Source organism: Ischnura elegans, chromosome 9, assembly GCF_921293095.1.
Source record: "Ischnura elegans chromosome 9, ioIscEleg1.1, whole genome shotgun sequence".
In the NCBI taxonomy this organism is placed as follows: domain Eukaryota; kingdom Metazoa; phylum Arthropoda; class Insecta; order Odonata; family Coenagrionidae; genus Ischnura; species Ischnura elegans.
The window spans coordinates 4,158,454-4,180,105 of NC_060254.1; the positions used below are offsets into that span (position 1 = coordinate 4,158,454).

Below are 21,652 nucleotides of genomic sequence, written 5' to 3' on the forward strand. Positions count from 1 at the left end.
TTTTATTCTACGGCGGCCGAATTATCAAAAAATCTCAGTTTCAAGTTATTCAGTCAATGAAATATGGAAATATTATTTATATTAATGTTATCTTCGCTCACATAGCACACGGGTTTATCATTCCGTTTATCATACTCTTATTTTTCCGTAACGCTCATCCCGACAGACGGCTTGAATCGAGGCTTTTCTTTTAATTTCCTCCGTGGGAATGCACACGAAAATTTTTTCTGGGGTGTTATTGCACAGAGGAACAATGCACCACTTGTAATTTTTACTTACTTCACCCATGTTCTCCTTTAAACGCAACGTGGCTCTTCCAAACCTGCAGTTTGGGCTTGAATCTTGGACTCGTACTGAACTATGACGTCACAGCCAAAGATTAGTGGGGGCGGTATTTTTTAGCCCGCGAAACTCGGGCGACTTTTGGGAGTCATTTTCTCGGGTATAAACTGAATTTTAAGCGGAAAAAAGTATATTGCGGTACTAAGTGTTTACTGTAGTATATCAGCATACTGTTTATAAAAAGTATGCAATTTCCCTATTCTAATGGTGATATGGGGTCCCCTGGGATATTGTCCTAGTAGTCTTATTTTTTAATTGGTACCTACGAATTTAAAAAGAGAATGGGCCTTTTAGTTGATGTGCCGAAGCCAAAATATGGTACATCCAGTGATGAAAACTCAGCTAGGGGCTTTTTCAAAAATTCTCGCCTATCGGCTGAGCCTACTGGCGAGGGTCAATATTTTTGAATGCTTTCTTTTCATTGTTGCAATATAACATCTTTTTATTATTGCTTCATGCCGTATTTTTCACATGATATAACATAGTTAATTAATTTTCAGGAGTAGAGGAAGAGTTAATCTTTCACTTCTCAACAATTTTAAGGTCTATGTCTTGCGGATTTTTGATTGATTCAGTAAAATTTAAAAAGTTCTGTATGGATACAGCGGAAAATTTTGTGAGACATTATGGTTGGTTTTACATGCCACCCACTGTGCACAAAGTGGTGCAGATGACATCGAGTCGGCTCTTCTTCGTATTGGAGAACTGTCGGAGGAGGCCCAGGAATCTCGCAATAAAGACATTAGAATATATCGTGAGCATCACGCGATAAAAATATCTCGACTTCAAACTAATGAGGATATTTTCCGGAGACTGATCCTAATATCGGATCCTTTTATTAGCACATTAGGAACTGAACTAAACAAATGCCGGGGCCTTAAATATCTTCCGCAGGAGGTTCGTGATCTCTTGGTCTTGCAAGAGTCTCAAAATTCTTCGAGTGAATGAGAAGAGGAGGATGGGAGGGATTCAGAAGAATCTGATGCCGAACAATTGTAATACATGATTGTAAATTTATGAGGAATTAACCATGCTTTTATGAGAATAAAAGAGTCACTTAAATACTATTTTGACACTAATTTATTAATTACTTTTTAGTCCATACAGAAGAATCTCTCGAAATCTGGAAATCGTACCTCTTTAACGTAAGTCAATGCACCAAAAAACCCTACTTTTAGCCTTTTTTTTGTTTATTGACTAATTTGAAAGAATATTAACTCATTCTATACAACTAATTATCATTTATTTTCATATTTTATCATGATTACCGTTTTTCTATGCAGTCAGCGTTACAATTAGCCAGTTAATAAGTTAAAGTTCCACGATATCGCATGAAATAATAGTTTTTTCGTAAAAATAACTGCAGAAATGAAAATAGCTCGCCAAATAACATGTAGGGAGCAATTTTTCAAAACATCCAACGAAAATCTGATTTTTGTCTGACTTTTTCGCGATCCGGACCACTGTGCGACGTTTCCCTCGTTGTCCGTGATAATCTTCTCACGGAGAATATCGGATTCAATAAAGTGTTTTTCACAAACAACTTGCGGATACTTGACGATAAAATTATCACGAGGAATGCACCTCTGCCACTCAGCTCGTAGTCTTTCTTCCCTTGACACCAAAAAGATATGCACCTTTTCTAAGTTAGAGTCATACCCAGAGGTACATACAACCTGGCACGATACATCTTTTGCCCACCATTTTCCTTTTAAACTGAAATAGAGAGTTTTTCCAACTCCTAAACACTCGATCAACGATATACCATAAGTAAAACTGGCCTCCGTTGCAGGAAAAGACAGTAAAAAAACGTGGTTTATCGCAATGAATCACCAAGACACATTACTTCCCATGCAATCGCAAGGCTGACGTCGGACGAGTGCACAAGTAGCGCCAGCGGTGAAAATGACGAACTAATCGGACAGTAAGGGTCGCATGAGCCAGCAGGGGAGAGGTAGGGAGAAGCCGGGGGCTGGCCTGGGGTGAACTCTACCCTCACCCATCCGAGCCGACCTTTGAGTTAAGGCGCTGATTTTGCGTGATCCAGCCTAGCGCTCTACCCTCAAGGTTATTACCCCTTTAATTTTCCATAATGAGTGCACGACATTTTAAAATGACACAAATGCGTGAGAATACTTTTTTATTCCTTTGGCTGAAAAGTTAATGCTGGATTTCTACGGTGTGGGGTTTGCTCGAGTTTTAATTAACGGGAGTGTTGGCGAGGAATTTTGGAAGTGTCCTAGTCATTTCTTTCGTGTGATGTTCATCCTTTTTTTGTTGGGTCTAACGGGTCTAACCGTGGCTCATGGCAGAAGACATCTCGCGATGAAAAATGACATACGAGCACACAGAATGGATTAAAGAAGTTGGCTTCGGAAAAGACTTCAAATCGGACGAGAAACGACTCAACTCGGTTTCGATGCGCTGTGCGCGGCGGCGACGGCAGTTTTCGGTTCTATGTTGTTTTGCATAAGAGTGATAGACAGCGTCGAGTGCCTATGCGCTAATTTCTTCCTGTAAAGGTCTCATGCTGTTACGATAAATTTTCGTTGAGTGCTTAATTTAGATGTGTCGCCAGTTTTTCTATTAACCATCTCAATGCTTATTCCACACTATTATTCCACGTAAAGGTTTCACTTTAACGTGGCCATCTAAAAAAGAGCCGCCTTCTCCACTGCTTAAATTGACTGCAGAGACACGAGTTTTCAGGACAGAAACTAAAAAATAAAACTGGGAAGGAAACAGTTGCATATTTAAAGACGATAAATTAAATTTCTAATCTCACTTTTCCAAACTGTTCTAACACTTTAAATTCCCTATAAATATGAATCTCTCATGAGGATATAGTTAATTAAAATTTAGTCGATAATTGACGTAGAGGGTTATATCAACTCTATTGTCCTTTTGAAAAATTGGTTGAGGAAAGTCCAAAATTCATATACTTTATTCCTAGTACATTTTTTCTGTGAAATTTACGTCGATTCTCTAGGTGGCAAGGGGATTATCGTAGACTTTATCGGTGAACTGTTTGCAGCAATTCTGCTCGGGTTCTGCGATGCGTCAGATTTTCCGCAGCCGACGTTTCAATGCTCGACTCGCGCTTCATCATCAGGGCAGATGAGTGGTCTGTGTCATCACGATTCGCGCATCGAAACATCGGAATTAAAATACTAGACCTGATGGAGAACCCGAGACGAACTCCTACTCCATATGACCATATATTTCCCGCCTTTATCTTTACCAATGAGGTCCACTGTGGGTTATTTACTGGCCTTAGGCAATGAAATTTTAATTGTAAGTATTTTTATGATCTCACGTGGCTTAAATATTGGCCTCATCTATCTCTCCCAAACGCTCGAAACAGGGGTCAAAGTGGCTGCTGCCAAGGGCCCAGGGTGGTAAATCAAATCCCAAATTAAAAAAAGCAAATCCCACACTTGAAAAAGTGAAAAAAATTATTTACGTGATTGTTTCACCATAACTCAAGCTAACCAGTTCAATTTAGAATTTAAAATTAGAGTGAAATTCAATTTTTGATCTCCGAATAAGCATCTCCTAAATTTTATCCTTTTCTACCTACAAGCCTTTCAGCCCTCTTCAAAACTAAGTGCTCAAATATTTGCTTAGGCAAAAAGTTTTTGCAATCTGGCCGTATTTATCGGGCATTCACTTGTTCATGAGATACTTGGGTGCGGGCACGGACACTCAGCATGACGGACGGTTTATCCAAAAAATTATCATTAAATATAAAGTAATATTTAGCGAAAAAATTGATTTCACAGCTTCGGAGATAAGTAGAAAAAATTGTGTGGACTGGATGCCATCTATGAGTCTTCCTCAGAACTCTAACAGCAATCGTCCGCAAATATTGCATTGACATTCAGTTGAGCTCTTTCTTCGCCAAATCGATTTCTTTTCCGAAGTTTACTTCACAATACCATCATACATCTATTACGTTATTTTTGATTCCGAGGTATCTTCCTCCACGATTCACAACTAGAACTAACAAAAACAGTTGAAAAGCGCATGATAAAAAATGACTTTGGAACTTCGTGTTCAAAAGTCTCACGTTAATTTTTTCGCTGATTGCACCAGGTAATATCCGCGATAATTTTTTATATGAATTCCGCCATTGAATTGGTTCTGGAATCTCACGCTTAGGTGCCGTACGGAAAATTTAATGGTGATTATTTGACTGTGAACCGGTCTCAACCACGCAGGCAGAGGCCCTGGAGATTCCAGCCAGTCCGCCCCTGGCTCAAAGCTCTAGTTCATCGAATCAATTCTGAAATAAATCCACGCGCGTGTGAGCCGGAGGCCTTGAAATGATGTCACGAAGTACACGCTTCAATGCGCATTGAGTCTTCTCTCTCTCCGGAGCATCAATGGAAGCAGCGCAGTCCCAGTGCAATAAATCTGCACCAATGTCACCATGCTCGAGCCGTTGAACTTGAGGCTTGGAAGGTTGGGCTCGTGCCTTCTCAGCACAACCATCATCGTCTGCCTTAGTCACGAGCATCATCCTCGTCGGTCTCTATTTCTTTCTGCTGGTGCCATTAGTTTGTTTTTCATTTTGAGTGTACACTTTTGCACATGTAGGAAATAATTAGAGCAATAGATTTTATTCTACCTCAACAAAATACAAAATTTCAGGTGGTAAGGATTGATCGAATTTTTAAGGGGAACTATAGTTGCACCCATGGATATCATTTTTTGAGTTCCCATCATCTTATATTATTAGACAGTCGTTGGCGCCGGTGCATTCTATTGTTTTCCTCCAGCCATTGATTAAAGACCATTTTTCATTTTCACGGCATTGTGCTCAAAAAACTAAAAGCCAAGCATTGCAACGGCTGTAACAAGGATCTGAAGAAATACAAATATCACACGATAAGCTTTTACAATTTCAGCAAATGTGAACGGTCATGAAAGGAGATAGGATCATCATAGTTTTTCTTCTGTTAGTTTCGTGTAAAATTAAATATTATAAAAATAATTTCTCCTCATTAATTTCGATAAGAAAAAAATTCCCCTGCACCGGGATTCGAACCACGGACTTTCCCGGTCACTGCGCAGACCACTACGCTATGCAGGAACTAGCGCCGTCGAATCTCAGTAAAGTTGCCATGGGAATAAAGTTACTCCGGACGAATGGCGTGCTCTAACGTTACACCAAATGGAAGTTTTCTAAGTCACATCTGATACATAAACTTAAGGAGTTACCCTAGTTACCACATGCATCTCAAGTGAATCAACATTTGGTAGTAATTACATTAGGTTAATACTATTATATTCCCATAAAATTCCTGAACATGTACATTTTTACCCAGCAGAGCTTTCGATAAAAAGAGTGCGAGTGTTACATCCGGTTCGAAAAGAGTGGCTACGTACCATTGCCGATATAAATGAGGAAAGTGAACAAATGTAACGACCGAGAGGGGTGTAATGGACTTTTTAAAATGGTCGTGGCGAAGTTTTCTGCCGATAACCAAAGGTTCGTGTTACGTTGTCTGATTCGCGACAATTTTTTGTGTACGGTATTCCTTGCATTCAAAATATCGTAATTTATCAATGTTGTTGAATAAACTTTTCTCTCATTTCAGAGAGCAATGTCTGATGAACACCAAATATGTTCTCACGGGAATCCTTCTTATTCAGTCTATTCATTGAAAGAAAAAAAATCTGGGCATTCACGCCCGTGAGGCATTAAAATTAATGAAACTATGCTCTCCTACAGGAGGAAAGCAAACAAATTGAAAAATGAACTCCAAATTACCATAGGCGTAATTAGTAAGCATATTGTAATCGTCCATATTTGTATGTATTATATGTGCATCAATAGTTCATGTATACTACACGATTAAGATGTGTGTGTTATGTCGGTGGGTACATTTTTGTTATTACTGTTGGAGGGATACTGGTTGTCGTGCTGGCTACACACCGTGTGGACCCGGGTTCAAATCCCGACGATGGTTGGGAATTTTCTGAGATCAATTGCCCTTGACTGCTGTGTGGTGGACAGTTTCAAGCACTAACTATGATCTCCCATTGGAGAGGAGCGTATGAATTGAAAAAGACACTACAAGCATTTAAGCGGCGTAATTTAGTACCGTATTTTCTTATGTAGTACGCGCATTGATTTCTCCTTATTAGTGGCGTCAGACAGAAGGTTCGAATCATACACGAGGATCAGTGGTCAAAACAATAACGAACAATACACGAAGTGACTGTACCTACCAGATCATTAAATCACATTGTTACGATGCGCTTTCCTAATTATGTCTATGGGAATTTGGAGTTCTTTTTTCAATTTGTTTGCTTTCCTTCTATAGGGGAGCATAGTTTAATTAACCTCAATGCCTCACCTGCGTGAATGCCCAGATTATTTTCTTTTCGATGAATAGACTGAATCAAAAGGATTCCCGTGAGAACATATTTGACGTTCATCAGACACTGCTCTCTTAATTGAGAGACAAGTTTATTCAACAACATTGGCACATTGTTCAGCTACGATATTTTCAATGCGAGGAATTCCTAGCACAAAAAGAATGCCGCGGATCAGTAACCGCAGCACAAGCCTTTGGTTATCTGCAGAAAGATTCGCCACGGCAATTTTAAAACGTCCATTACACCACTCTCTGTCGTTTCATATGTTCATTTTGGTGATTTTTGTTTTTTTTTGTGATGGTACCTTCATCGTCAATATTGCTGCCAAATAGTGATGCGAGCAGGATTATGATGGAGATAGTTGGAGAAAAATTGATGTGATGAACGTGATCTCATTTACCAATCTCCGCGTATAAATATGACGATCAGCAATGCACTTCAATGCGAGTTTTGAAGATGGCAGCACGATATAAATGCAACGATAATTTATAATTTCACTTTAAAATCGTCATTTTTCACGCTATTTCCAGAGGAAAACAGCAAAATATTGATTGTAATATTGCAACATCTCGCAGTTTTTTTACCATTTAATTTTTAATTTTTTCCACTTTTAACTTTAAATAATTTCCATTTAATAGCCGATTTTTCCTACATCGTGTTTCCCCCAAAATTGTTGGGAAAAAAATTATGTGCGCTTCTAAGAGGAAGGCGCGAGGTGCGTGCGTGTGTACATGAGAATAAATGTTCACGTGGCGGTGAGTGCGTGGTAATCGTCCTTATAGCAATGATGAGAGGACCCTACGAAAGTGAAAGCATCTCCGAAAGTGAAATAAAAAGCAGAGATCAGCGTCGTAAATCAATCGGTGGGAGAACAAAAGGAGGAAGATCTCCGTCTCTCTGCGGATCCAGAACACATCCCTCCCTCCCTCCCTTCGAAGGCGGAGGAAAATCTTCGGCAAAAAGCGGAGCAGTGGGGGAGGGGGTGGGAAAAAGCCACGAGGTGGGGGTGCTTTGGTATAGACGTCTTCATGAGAGGAATCCTACTGGCTACGAAAGAGCGGCCTCGCCTTCTCTTTGCTGCGATCATTTTGCCTTCATCATGTGTGCAAACGGTTGCTGAGGCAACATGTCTGATATTTATTGTGAATCGACTCTTTCGCCACTGAGGGCGTTTTCGAAAGCACGCAGTTAAGTTGATTTGAAGTTCACTTGATCACGAAGGAAAACGATCGACTATGACAATTTACGAAATAACTCCAACGGAGGAGAAATTTAGAGCTCATCGCCGCGTCCATGACGTCGGTATCGTGTCTCCTATCGGAAATTCGATGCTCATTTTTTTCTTAAATCGGCGATGACCGCTTGATATCTCCTCAGTTGGAGGTAGTTAGCATATTGTCATGAGCTATAAAGTGTTGTTTTATCAGCAGCATTAGGTAAACATTAATCAACGTAAATGTTGACGACTACATGTTAGCCAAAGAACAACCCAACTTAACTTTGAATGCCCTAATACATGTTTTTTTTTTCGATTTTGTGAGATTTGCCTCATCTATTGGCGGAAGGGTGGGTGGCGCGGGGCTCCTCAAGCCCCCCTTTTCATCCGGCGCCGAGCAGCCTTGCCTTCCTTGTGATGCGATCTCACTTGAACCATGGGTGAAGGAGAAATGGGCTAGATATTGCATATTTAATAAATGCGCTTAGTGACCACCTTTCGAAAGCGCCAACAACCAAGTTAACTTGATACTGAGTTTCCTCGATGACGACGGACGACGATGAAATGTGGCATCTAGCGCTCATCGCAAATAAAAATGCCCCATAAATGCAGTGGGCTTCCCCATTCCATCCAAAGGAAGGTTGATTTATGTCCGTGCCACTTCGATCGCTTTTTTTATTTCCCCGAAACTGTTCGTCCCAACATTTACCCAGACCACTAACGTCACACTCTTAATATTTTCTATGGAGGAGGATATGGCTCTCAGCTGAAAATCTGATTGTTTTGACTTATGGTGAATGAATGTACTGAGACGGCACGGTTATTCGCTCTCTCATATTGTCTTTCTTGTTCTTTTCAGGGACCTGTGAAGCAGATGAGGACAGGATGGAGTCAAGAATATTGATTCTAATCCTAGGTAAGTGCACTGAACTATACAAGTCGTTTCCGTTTCATTCATTTATCTGACACGTATTTAATATATCTCGTATTTAATGACACTTAAATGAATAAGAATTTTTTCTCTTTAAGATTTTCTTGCTTTGTATTTAGTTTTATTTAAATAGGTATAAGTTTTATTTTGTCATTTTTTTATTCATCCCAAATAATTTACAATTATATACATGGTATACGGTCGTATACACCTATTAATATTTCTAACCTTTCAGACTCCACCTTTTTTCTTATCTATCTTTTTTTATGATTAATATTGTACTTTGGTACATCATAGTATACGTATATGTCATACAATATGTGTAGTCGTTCACCGATTTTATCCGTAGCTTTGCCGAATAAGATATTTATTTATTTTATTTATTTCCATTACCCCATAAACAGCACATTTACGGCCTTTACAATGGGGAATTAACAATTAACAATGAAGGACATTCACACACGCCCATACCCTGGATAAGGGTAACTTACCCAGGCGGGACTCGAATCCGCGACCTTCGGTTTGGCAGTCGAGGACTTTACCCCGACGCCACCGAGGCCGGCATAATCATATGCAACGCACTTCGATATCAAAAGTAACGCTTTGCCGCGCAGCTTGTGTGCTACTCAAGGAATATATATTCCTCTAATATCCTACAAGCTGCTCCTCTAACTTCCTCGTTACATTTATCATTTGTAGTCACTTAACTTACCACGTTATTTATGTTGCTAATTTCGTGGAAACTCAATCAGTCAAAGCGAAGTTCCATGTGTATCGAAGGTCCAAAAAAACCCTCTATACCGACATCCACCGATCACTTGTCATCTCGTGGACTTACTCTTTGGACTGACGTGCCCACGTGCAAGCTCACGTGTAGCAATGGCCGCTGGATGCTACACCGGAACCCTAATTCAAGTGGAGGCCATGGCGACTGATTTTCAATTGAATGAAAAAAATTGAAAATTTTAATTCCATTTGAATGAAACAAACGAAAGGAAATTGGGAAGATTTTGAGGGCGCATGCATAATATGAATTGCAAAACCTATTGCTTGAACAATCTATTTTGGTTCAGACGGATTGAAACGTATGCTGTCATCTTGAAACTTAGGATACATAAAATAGACCATGGCCAACATTTGACTGATCTTAGAATTGGATAATTTTTCCTTTAAACTTTTGATAATTTCCCAGATGAATTTTTCGATGCAATGTACGTACATTCCAGTGTTCAACAGGTCGCACTCCGCTTACTCCGAAAATTTCGAGACGATAGTTCAAGTTCGACGCGATTAATCCGTCGGCCCAAACGAGAGGGCATCTGTCATCACACCGTCCACTTTTGGTGGGGCGGTACAGTGTGGAATGATGCCTATTGAGTCTGCAGAGGGAGCGGTTGTAGTGACAGAGCTTTGGACTAATACCTCGTTCACATTACGATTGTCCGAGCGATCGTCCAAACGTAGTTGGCCGAACTAGTCGTGTGAATGTATGTCCTGACAATAGTTCACGTAGGCATTCGATAGGACATTAGGTAGGCATTCGTAGGTGATTCGATAGATTCATTCTGCTAAATATGTGGGGAATTGATTTTCAAGGGACAAAGTAGGCCATTGTCACCGTTCCTGAAGACAGCCTACCATCTGTACTTCGGGTGTAAAATTGGCAACCAGGATCGCGTTTAGGCTCCGAAACAAAGTTTAACTCGTGTGCACGTTCTCTCACAGGATGGTTGAAAGATACACATACATCGATGCCGTTCGTCGCACCTATGGTTTGGCGCGAGCCCCGTGATCATGTTTCAGACTGTTACTTCTGCCTGACTAGTATGAAAGGTTTCTCAAAAAACATGAAGCATAAAATACGGTATCCTAACTTGGATTCCGCGAGGAGACCTGTGAATCATGCTGTTTGTGTGCCTGTACCCGTACCACCAGACTCATACACCCTACGAAGTGTTTCATCCGAAGAAGAACCTGCTGCTTGTGAGGATGTAGCACAATCTTCGAGTGCACAGTCAGACCCCAATTACGCTCTAGTGCTTGACATTAATGAACCACATGTGATAAGTCAGGAAGTGCTGAATAATCTGATCAGAGACTTCTACGACGACGAGACGACAATGGAATCTACTAAATCTAAATGTCAATATATCGATGTACAGGAAAAGAGAGGTGAGCTTATTTCCTAATTTTACAAAGGATCGTGATTTGGTGCGTTGCAGTGACATTCCATCGCTTATGGGTAACTGAAGTTGAACCACAACACTGAAGATTGGAGGCTATTCGTAGATTCCTCTAGGATAAGTCTCAAGGCAGTGTTACTACACAATTGCAATTAAAAGGCATCCATCCCTATCGCTCATGCTGTACATATGAAAGACACATATGAGAACATGCGAAACCTGTTGCAGGCAATGAAGTACGAACAGTTCCAGTGGTCTGTATGCGCTGACCTTAAGGTTATTGCATCCTCACCGGTTTACAAGGAGGTTACACAAAGCACTGCTGTTTCCTGTGTCACTGGGATAGTCGAGCCAAAGATCAGTACACCATCACAAAATGGTCGCCAAGGAAGCAACTGGTCCCAGGGGAGATGAACGTGGCAAATGAACGTTTTGTGGATCTGGAGAAAATATTCTTACCACCCCTTCACATCAAATTAGGGCTCATGAAGGTCTTCGTTAAGGCCCTGAGCCGGAATGGTGAAGCATTTAATCATCTCAGAAAACCATTTCCAAGACTCAGCGAGGCCAAGGTGAAAGAAGGTGTTTTTACGGGACCTCAAATCAGAGACGTGTTTAAGGATTACACATTTGCTTCTAAGCTTAATGGAGTGGAAAGTTAGGCTTGGGAGGCCTTTCGAGAAGTGTGCAGTAACTTTCTAGGAAAATCATAAGCCACCTGATTACAAAAACATTGTGGACAGGTTAATTAATTCATTTCGTCAGATGGGATATAATATGTCCCTAATGTTACATTTCCTGCATTGCCACCTGGACTTCTTCCCTGAAATGTATAGCTTGGGGGAGGTCCCTGAGGAACACGGAGAAAGGTTTCACCAGCAAATAGCTACCATGGAGAGGAGCTACAGTGGTAAATGGAGTGTGAATATGTTGGCAGACTTCTGTTGGAATGTAACACGCGAGACACCCTGTAGTAATTATAAGATGAGTAGAAACACCAAGTGACACGTAAGATTTAAAGTTTAACTTTTTATGTAATTTTATTTGCATAATTTATATTGATTTATAATGATAACGTGACAAATATAATGGATGGAGAATAGCATCTTTGGGCGGATATTGAAACACCCCACCCTCCTCCCTGCAAACTGGTACGTCCTGGAGAAAAACGGGTTACGGGTTCGAACTCAGGAGCTCGAATCCTATGGGAATCACCTATTTTCGTTCGTGGGAGCGAAAAAAAGTTTCATTTTGCCGACCAGTGTTATAGCCTCGAGGGACGAGGTGGTCGGTTCGTTCGCCCACAAATGTGACCCCTTATGCACACTCGGTAATAGTTCAGCCCCCGTTGGGAACATGTAAAACCTCTTCAATGTTTTTGATTGTGAATTTAATGCGCTATAAAGGAACAAATCTACATCTACATAATACCCTGAGAGCCACCTCTAGGGTGTTTGGTAGGGGGTGACAAATCACCAACATGCAGCATGCAAGAGGACCGCCACATGCACACTGCACGGTCATAGAAATAATACGCATGCTATCAAAATATACATCCTTATTCATAAAAAAAACTTGCTGATGGTTAGTAATTCCTAGAGCAAATACATGCAAGGTTAGAAATATGAAAAAAAACATGCAATAAGTCCTCCTAGCGAGCGACGCCATTAATCCTATCAATTGAGACAACGTCGCTATCCTTAACAGTACGAGGGAAGAATGACATTTTAAAACTCTCTATTTTGCAGTCTATTTCTTTTATTTTATTTTCTTCTTCTCCTTCGCTGACGCTACGACTTTAAGGGACCAGCATTATCTTTCCAGTGCAAGGGAAGGAGAAGATGGGAAACAGACCACTGATGAGCGCGTGAAATGAGCACTTAGATACTCAAAGAAGAGAGCGAAAACTAACCGGTGACTTGCATCGGGGAAATAGTCTGAGTGGACAACAACAATTTAAACGTACAATTCTCATCCCAGGGGAAGGAAAATACCCATGGGCCATCTACCGTGGATAATGGAAGATCACGCGACTGTGGATGTTTGTGAACTGTGCCATCTTCTACGCAAACTAATGGCGGGCGACAGCGAAAAATGGGGTGGATGAGGGTTGAGTGGTGGCCAGAGTGTTGGCTTCGCACCCCGTGGGCCTAGAAAACCCCCCTACATCTCAGGCAAATTTTTGAGTTAAATCCATTTTACTTTATTGCATTAATATTTTCTATAAAATAATGAAAGGATTTGTAAAATATCCCTAAGAAAGCCGTAAAACTCACTATTTATCCAGAAAATTTTCTGGGGTGGACCCCCGCACCTCCCAATTACCCTGGCGGGTATGCCATACCCCCAGACACCCCAGGTTTAGTTGCGCCTAAAACCCTCCCTAGCCTTAATTCCTAGCTGCGCCCCTGAATAGGGTAGTTTCCTTCATCAAAGAAAACGAAAGGCATTGATTGCGATTCATTACCCACCATTACTGTATTCATAATATACAAATTATTTGGTTTTAGAAATCCCAGTTAAGACGAATGGCAATGACCTTTTTTAACCTCATTTGAAAAAGGTGAGATTGGCGCCCAAGCTACTCCACTCCACGTGACATCACAGGGACCTAATTTCTACACGAGAAGTTAGGAGTTTTACATTGTCTGAGATTACCAATGCATACATGATTCACAGAGCTTAGGGAAACATCTCTTAATAATCACTTATTAAAATTGTCTAAGGTCGGAAAGTTTCCTTCGTTTGATAGGGGAATAATAATCCTTATTTAAGCCAAGAGGTACCTGCTAGCATGGTAATCTGCTACCTGCTAGCAGCCTGCGTCGTATCAGCGCTCAAGCCTCGCCTCAAGGTCACCTTACAGGGCGGCAGCGGGAACCAGAAATACGTCACACGGACTTTTCCCATCAGTCATACTCAGCCGTCGAGTTTTCGCGCGTTTGAAATTTTCACTTTTCGTTTAATCGCGAAAAATAGATGTTGTCGTTCGAAAATCTTTGAGCTTGAAATGCGCACTCCAGGAGTAATAATGTTTCGATTTAGGCAATTAAAAAATAAAAGGAACCACCCTATTCCCTAGAGAATTTTCGGAGTTCACCCGATCCCTGCTTGGATGTCGTGCCAAGCTCAACACTCCGTGTGACGTATTAAGCCGTGGACACCTGGCGCATTTCGTTCGGAGAATGCCGACGCCGGGTTTCTCTCCTCCCTTCCTTCCTTCCTTGCCTATCCATGCCACAAATGAAGTTAGCTGTCGGTCGCTTCCTCCAAACACCGCATCGCACCTTTAAGTAGTCTGCATCGCGGTTTTAAATTATTTTTAACGGCTTTCAAACTCTAATTCAACAATATTTTTCGTCACCAGAAGGCTAAAAGGAGTGGATATTCATTTTTCAAGACCTCAAACCAACTTCACAACTACCTTCAAGGTATTTCTGTCATTAACTAGCTTCCCTGTTTAAATTAATAGATATAAACTAATCGTATCTTTGCAGCATAATTCCGGCTTGAAAATTTTATTTACCCATGGGGTGCAGGTGACCGTATGACTGTCAGAATATTTTTCTTCCCATTTTTATCTTATACCATGGATCACCCTAAATAAGTATCATTAAGATACATCTTGGGACAAAATTTGCAACCACGTACATGGAGGTTGGCAAGCTTTTTTCTACGTTCGCCTGCTGCGCGCCACTACAAATACCCCTCCCTTATTCGACATTGAATTGTGCTCCAAATGTCTCGTCGAAATCAACCTCCGAGTTGAAGCGCAGGAGGCTTAAGGAGTGACACCACCCTCCCATAACATGAACATAAATGCGCACAATTAAGGCCTGATTGATTTTGAAAAAAATAGCATTAAATTAGATTTAAGGAGCACCTTACGTGAGTGTACGAATAGATCCACGAAGCGGCGCTACCGTAAGTAATAGGGTGGCATCATATTATTTTTTTTATGCCGAAATCGAAAGATTATTACTCCTGGAGTACATATTTTACGCTTTTAGATTTTTTTAAATGACGATATCTATTTTTCGCGATTAAATGAAAAGTGAAAATTTTCAAGCATGCGAAAACGCGACGGCAAAGTGTGAATGCTGGGAAAAGCCCGTGTTACTTCTGGTTGCCGCTGTGAGAGGCCACCTGGGTGCGAGGCTATGAACGCCGCTACGATGCAGGCTGCTTGCTGCCGAGTTTGGCGGTAGCGTAGAGTAATCTGCTAGCAGGTAGCGCTTGGCTTAAATAAAGATTATTAATACCCTGTAAAACTAAGGAAACTTTCCGACCATAGGCAGTTTTAATAGGTGATTATTAAGACATGTTTCCCTGAGTTCTGTGTCTCATGCATACATTGGTAATCTCAGACTATGTAAAACTCCTATCCACTCGTTTAGAAACTAGGTCCCCGTGACGTCACGTGGAGTGGAATCGCATGGGCGCCAATCTGGGCTTTTTCAAATGAGGTTAAAATTTACCATTGCCATTCGTCTAATCTGGGATTTCCAAAACCAAATAATTTGTATATTATGAATACACTAATGGTGGGTAATGAATCTCAATCAATGCGTTTCGTTTTCTTTGATGAAGGAAACTACCCTATTATCGGAGGGCCTGTCTAAATTATCGTCAAGGGGTTTGGTCAATTTTTAATTAACGGGAATATTATCACCTAATTTTGGAACGCGAGTTGTCGTAGCCATTTTTTTTCGCTTTTCATCCGCGTTTTGTTGGGTCTTACCGCGAATCGTGCAAAGAGGAATCTCACGATGAAATACTATATTATGCTTATAATGTGGAATGAAAAAATCAAATCCGGAAAAGACATCCATGCTAAGGCTGAGAAACAACCTTGCTGTTTTAGTTCAGCAAAAGACTGATAGATGGCGTCGACTACGCTTTAATCATTTTATATCAACGCCCAAAAGCTGTGAAGGTAATTTTGCTTCCAATCTATAGTTAAAGGGGCCTATTACGTAACTTTGACTCGGACCTAGAGCTATCTGTAACTCCGCCCGGATTTGTTTTGATTTTTAGCTCCAGCCCTATTACGTACCGGCTGGAGTTACGCGAAGTCGCCGAAAGAATGCGGAGCAACAGTGGCTATGAAAAATTCGGAAAGCAAATATCTAGAAATGAGTCAACCAATAGGAGCTTAGGTATCCGATAGTCAATTTTTCTGAGCAGGCGGATGTAACGTGAATTTCGGAATGGAGTCCCAAACTTGTATTTCGTAAGTTAACGTAAAATAATTAATATAAACTACATTGTTGAAATGTTTACACTTTAAAGCTTATTCGTATATATAGTTATATGTCATCCATTGTATACAGTCATTTCTTTATCGTCGAATTCAAACCTATTCTCTACCCATGTTGCTATTATGGCAATGAATACGGTTTTAGATACTGGCAAAGGTCGGAGAGAATGAGCAGGGAGCAGTGCGTGTTGCTCACTAATGAGGAACTTGCATGGGTCGTAGATTGCTCTAAAAACTATTTTGAATAAGTCAAATGGATACATTAGCTCGCAAAAATACCTTCAGTTTCTCCATTCAACATCAAAAGAAATAAAAAAATTGCAGTTAAAATCGAGAAAAATTTCTCTGAGCCGACCACTGCGCGAAGACACCCGAGCGTTGCCGAGGCCAGGCGTGACGTCATAGGTGCCTAAACAACCGTAGGGAGTAGGGAAATACGCGGAGCGCATGGTGTAAAATTTGTTTTGAGGGAGTATTTAGCCGCTCATCGTCACTTTATTTTGTTCTGTTATTCTTGGGCAAGTTTTCCTATTGCTATTGTGCCTAGATTATTACTTGGGATATTAATAATGCGGCATCGGGATGATGAAGTACAAGCGTTTCACTTCGTGTGTTTTGGTTATCAGAAAAATGGATGATAACGTTGCCACTCGTTCGAATAGTACACCTGAAATTCATCTACGTCTACATAATACCCCGCAAGCCGCCTAAAAGGCGTGTGGCATGGGGTGTTAGGACACCAGCCTTTTTTTAGGACACCAAAAATTGATGCCACGACCCTCATGGAATTTGTTAAGACAAATTATTGCTATACGTCGGCGGCAAATCGAGTTGTAAAAGAAACTTGTAATACTGGAGGATAACGATCGTAAGCTGTGCTGTTGACATTAGAGTAAGCTGTGCTGTTGAATTTGGCAACGCCGGATTAACGGAGAAGGTAGTCCTATCCGTCCTACGGTACGAATTCACAGCAAAACAGTCTGCACACAATCCACATGTGAGATAGCGAATCGGTTCCAAAGCTATAACCTATTTCAATAATATAGGTAAATCCATAAACAATATACTAGCATATACCATAATAATATAGTGGGAAATAGGCAAATACTCTCATCAAAAACTGGATGTCACTATCACATTCTTATATTCATCACGTGCAACTTACAATAACAGAACTCGTTATGATGAATACAACTATTTATTCACTGATTTAAACCCTTAAATTATCCCACACAAGTGACACAGGTGGCATTTCTCACTACTATTCGTTGAAATAATAGAATAACAAACTTCACACACAGTTTTTATTTCAATAGCGTGATCGTGAAATGTCATATCTACGGTGAACAACGGAGATTAGCACGCCACTGACAATTTTTACACTACTGTTAGACATTTATCAATAGCGTTATATTTAGCACTTTTTACAATTCAATCACGATGGAACACTGATAACTCTTGGCCGATATTTTTCAACCTTGTCAAACTTTGTGCATTACAACCACTGGCACTGTGATTATTAGCAGTTGCTTAACGGGAGATGTCACGTTGAAAATAACACTATTTTGGCACAAAAATGTTCCTAGATGTCTCCAATCAGCGAGCAAAAGTTGCATTGACTGGAATTCACCCCATAATACAAGCACAGACGGTCCTAAACGACGAATTCTCCGGTACCTACGAATAAACGGATGAAGTTATTGTATATAAAAGCTAAGCGGACATTAGTAAACATCAAAATCGTTCTAATTACATACTTAAATGAATGATATGCCGTCGATAACATCAACTTACAATCAACGTATCCCCTTTCCAATGGCCATGGCTCAGACTCCTACAACGATGTTATTTAGGTATTATCAAATTTTTGGTTTAACTGCTCCAGTTTTATATTTTATGCCCTTACTCAGATATTAATATTATAAATAATGCAAAATACGAGGGCTTCCAAGCCTCTATCGTCGGATATTTATCTCTAAATATAAAATAATCAACACGTCTAACAAACTAAGCTCTCACAACTGCTGGCAACTATTACAAACAATCACAACAATAGCTTCGCGTGATGTTTAGGCACCTTTGACGTCATCGAGGCTTCGTCGGCAGTGGCTTGGGGGGTGAGGGAGTTTTTCCCGCGCTTTAAAATTCGATATATTTATCATTAAATATCTCGCGAAGGAAAACTCAGATTTACATGCGGTTTTCTTTGTTGTATTCAGAAAATAATTTTCTGTCCGCCTATGAAATAAAAAAAATTCATGCAAGTTCCCCATTTTATGAGTGACCACAGAAGCTTTGCGCTTGGCGTATTCCAAGGAATAAACGGGAAGGCAACAATGAATAAAATGTGGGGTGAAGTTACAAACCTCCTTAATATTTTATCGACAATTAAAAAAATGTGCAAGTGAGATTGACAGATGCCAACACTATTGTCTGCACATTCGCAAATGAGGCAATCATGCAAACAGAACGAAGATATTTGAACACTCATCGACACATATATTTAATACCAATAATGAAAATAAAAATGTCCAATATAATATCAAACGTCGAATTTCCTTCTCTTCCGTTAGCATGGAAGATTCAACATTACACACGTCCATAGTGATATAATGAAAAATATTTAATAATATTTATCTGTTTTTCCACGCTTAGTCCAGATATTCTGCGTTTCCTTAGTGACGGTTCCAGAGACCGGAAGAGATATTGAAAAATGTCTTTCGACACTCTGAAAAACATTCGAAAATGGTTTTCATTTAATTCGATCGGATTATGGGAATCCCTTATTCGTCTCCTTTCTAGTGTCAGATGCCTCCTCCTTCTTACATACTCCGCAAACACCCTCATCATCCTTCCCCAATGTATGTTTAATGGTCGATCCATTGCCAATTCCTTCAGATTCCGACGGCAGACATCAACAAATGACAGTTGAGAAGCGAAGGAAATCGGGCTGGAGTTATCATTAGGACGGGTCTGAAGCCAGCGTTATTCCAGGCCCGAGATAGCTCCAGTTCGCAACTCCTATCGGAGTTATTTTGACTACTATAATCGCAAATTGAGCTATGGCAGCCATCATAACTCTTATAGCTCCATAGCTCCGGAGTTATGACTTACATAATAAGCCCCAAAGAGTCGTGATTGGAGTGTCTTGGCGTGCATTGGAGGGCTGTGTAGAAATTGGGGTTTCGCTTCCGCCGAGGGAAGTTGTTGGAGTCATCCGCATTCTTCCGAATGTGCAGCCCCAAATCGATGTAGAGTAATAAATGGAAATACGGTCGGGATTATAAATAAGAGTGACGTGGAATTAATCGGAGGTGGGGATTGCAGTCGAGTGAAGAAATTCCGTCGAGTCAAAATGCCCCAATCTCCCACAATTCCAAGCTGATTAATTTACAGATTATGATCTCACGGCTCCTGGTTTTCCGAATGATGTTGCGGCACTGCCCTTGGTTCATTGTTGCGCAATAATGCTCCCTCGATTACTGCTCGCTGTTATGACTATAACATCCAGGATTTTAGTCTTAGCGCGGATGGTTGGATTTTGGAAGAGTTTGTAAGAATTCCTTTCTTTGTTTATATGCGATCAAAACACTTGTAAATTACATTGCGATATTTTGCATTGCATATTCAATCACGATTACGATTAACGAGTGAAAAATGTTGACTGGTATACGGGTAAATCGTCGTTGCAACACTATGCGAATAAATGAAATTTGAGGTACATTTTGCGGTGGAGAGCAGGAAACATCAATTAGAGCGAACTATTTCACTGTCTAGTTTTTATTCAGAAGCGCGCAATTTTTGTGCGTGAACGTGTCAGATGTAAGATGCAATACGTGCGAATGACCAACTTAGCCGTTCCGCCGCAGTGCAAAGATGACCGAATTGACTTTCGCTGAATCGTATTCATTACTGCATTTTGATTTGTTTTCATTTATGTCTAGCACTTATAACGCTGATAAATTTATGGTAATTGGTGCTATACTATGCAAATTTTAATTATATTTCCGCCACAAAAACTTGTGCCTAATCAGTGCTCTGCTTATGTCCATCATTCTTTCACTATCAGCAACGGTCTGAACTCCGAAGATTGCTTTGTCGCCCATTTCGGCTCAAATCTCTTTTAATTTCAAATTTAAGACTTGCGTAAATACGAGATGCATTCAAGTTCCAAGGCCTCCGATTTTTTTCTGTCTGGCTATTCATCCGAATGCAAGGAAACTGGAGTCACTTCTCGAATTAACTTCCCTGCAGGCGAACACATTTTTCACAATGTTGACGCCATGATTCCATGGCCGCAGCGACGCGACGGCTTCTTTAGGAGTCTGTTTTGACCACTGGAAAATCGTCTCTAGATAGTTCTGCTTTGTTGTCATTCAATTTTCTGCCTTCATTAAAGTGCCACACCCATGGACACGCACTTTCGACACTTCCATATAACGCCATCACCACATGCCTCCTTCAACTGTCATCTACATCTACACCATACCCTGCGACCCACCTCTAGGGTGTTTGGCAGGGGGTGATCAATCACCAGCATGCAGCATGCAATTGGACTCCCACATGCACACCACACAGTGCAAAAACGTCACGCATACTAACAAATTATAGTACCATATGCTGTTAGAAATAATAATAAAATTAAGAAACATGGATTAAGTTTTACATAGGTTAGTGGGCTACACTACAAGTCATGCAATCTATTTATGAGTTCTATCGCTGCCGTTATAATCTCTTATTGATTGTGGAAAAAAAGGCATTCTGAACCTGTTTGTTCTACAATATATCTCCCTTATTTTATTTATATTATCTGATCTTCCATAGTATGTAGGCGTCCGTTAGATATTGCTAACTTCGTTAGAAAAGACACTGCTCTTGAATTTATCTAAAAGGTTTAGTCTATTTTTCAATCTATGGTCCGACAGAGATTCCCATCCGAGTTTATCTAAGAGTTATCAGTTACACTAACAAGACTATCGTAATGACCTTTCACGTACCTGGCAGCTCTTCTTTGCACGCGTGCTAACTCTGTTATTAAGCCTTTTTCATGAGGGTCCCAAACACTGGCAGCGTATTCCAAATGTGGTCTAACGAGGGAAAAGTAGCTAATTTCTCTCACTTTGTCGTCGCACTTTCCCAATATTCTTTTAACAAAACCCATTTTACGATTAGCTTGACCGGTTATTTCTCGAATATGTTTATTCCATTATTGAGCCTAACTCCTAGATATTTCACGGATTCTACAGTCTCTAATTGGATTTCTCTTTTTATTCTTTGTCGATCAGTTTCAAATAGTTTCACGCCATGAAAATTCTGAAACGGAATGATTACAC

At 40.4% G+C, this 21,652-nt stretch overlaps 1 protein-coding gene across 1 annotated transcript in view; it reads left to right on the plus strand.

Annotated features, from left to right (window-relative positions):
* The window catches only part of LOC124166040 (mucin-4-like), a 173,717-nt gene that overhangs the window by 104,905 nt on the left and 47,160 nt on the right, over positions 1-21,652 (plus strand). Inside the window, exon 2 of the mRNA XM_046543624.1 lies at positions 8,805-8,861. Coding sequence (XP_046399580.1) covers positions 8,831-8,861 — 31 coding nt within the window. The 5' untranslated portion in view covers positions 8,805-8,830. The remainder of the gene's footprint in view (positions 1-8,804; positions 8,862-21,652) is intronic.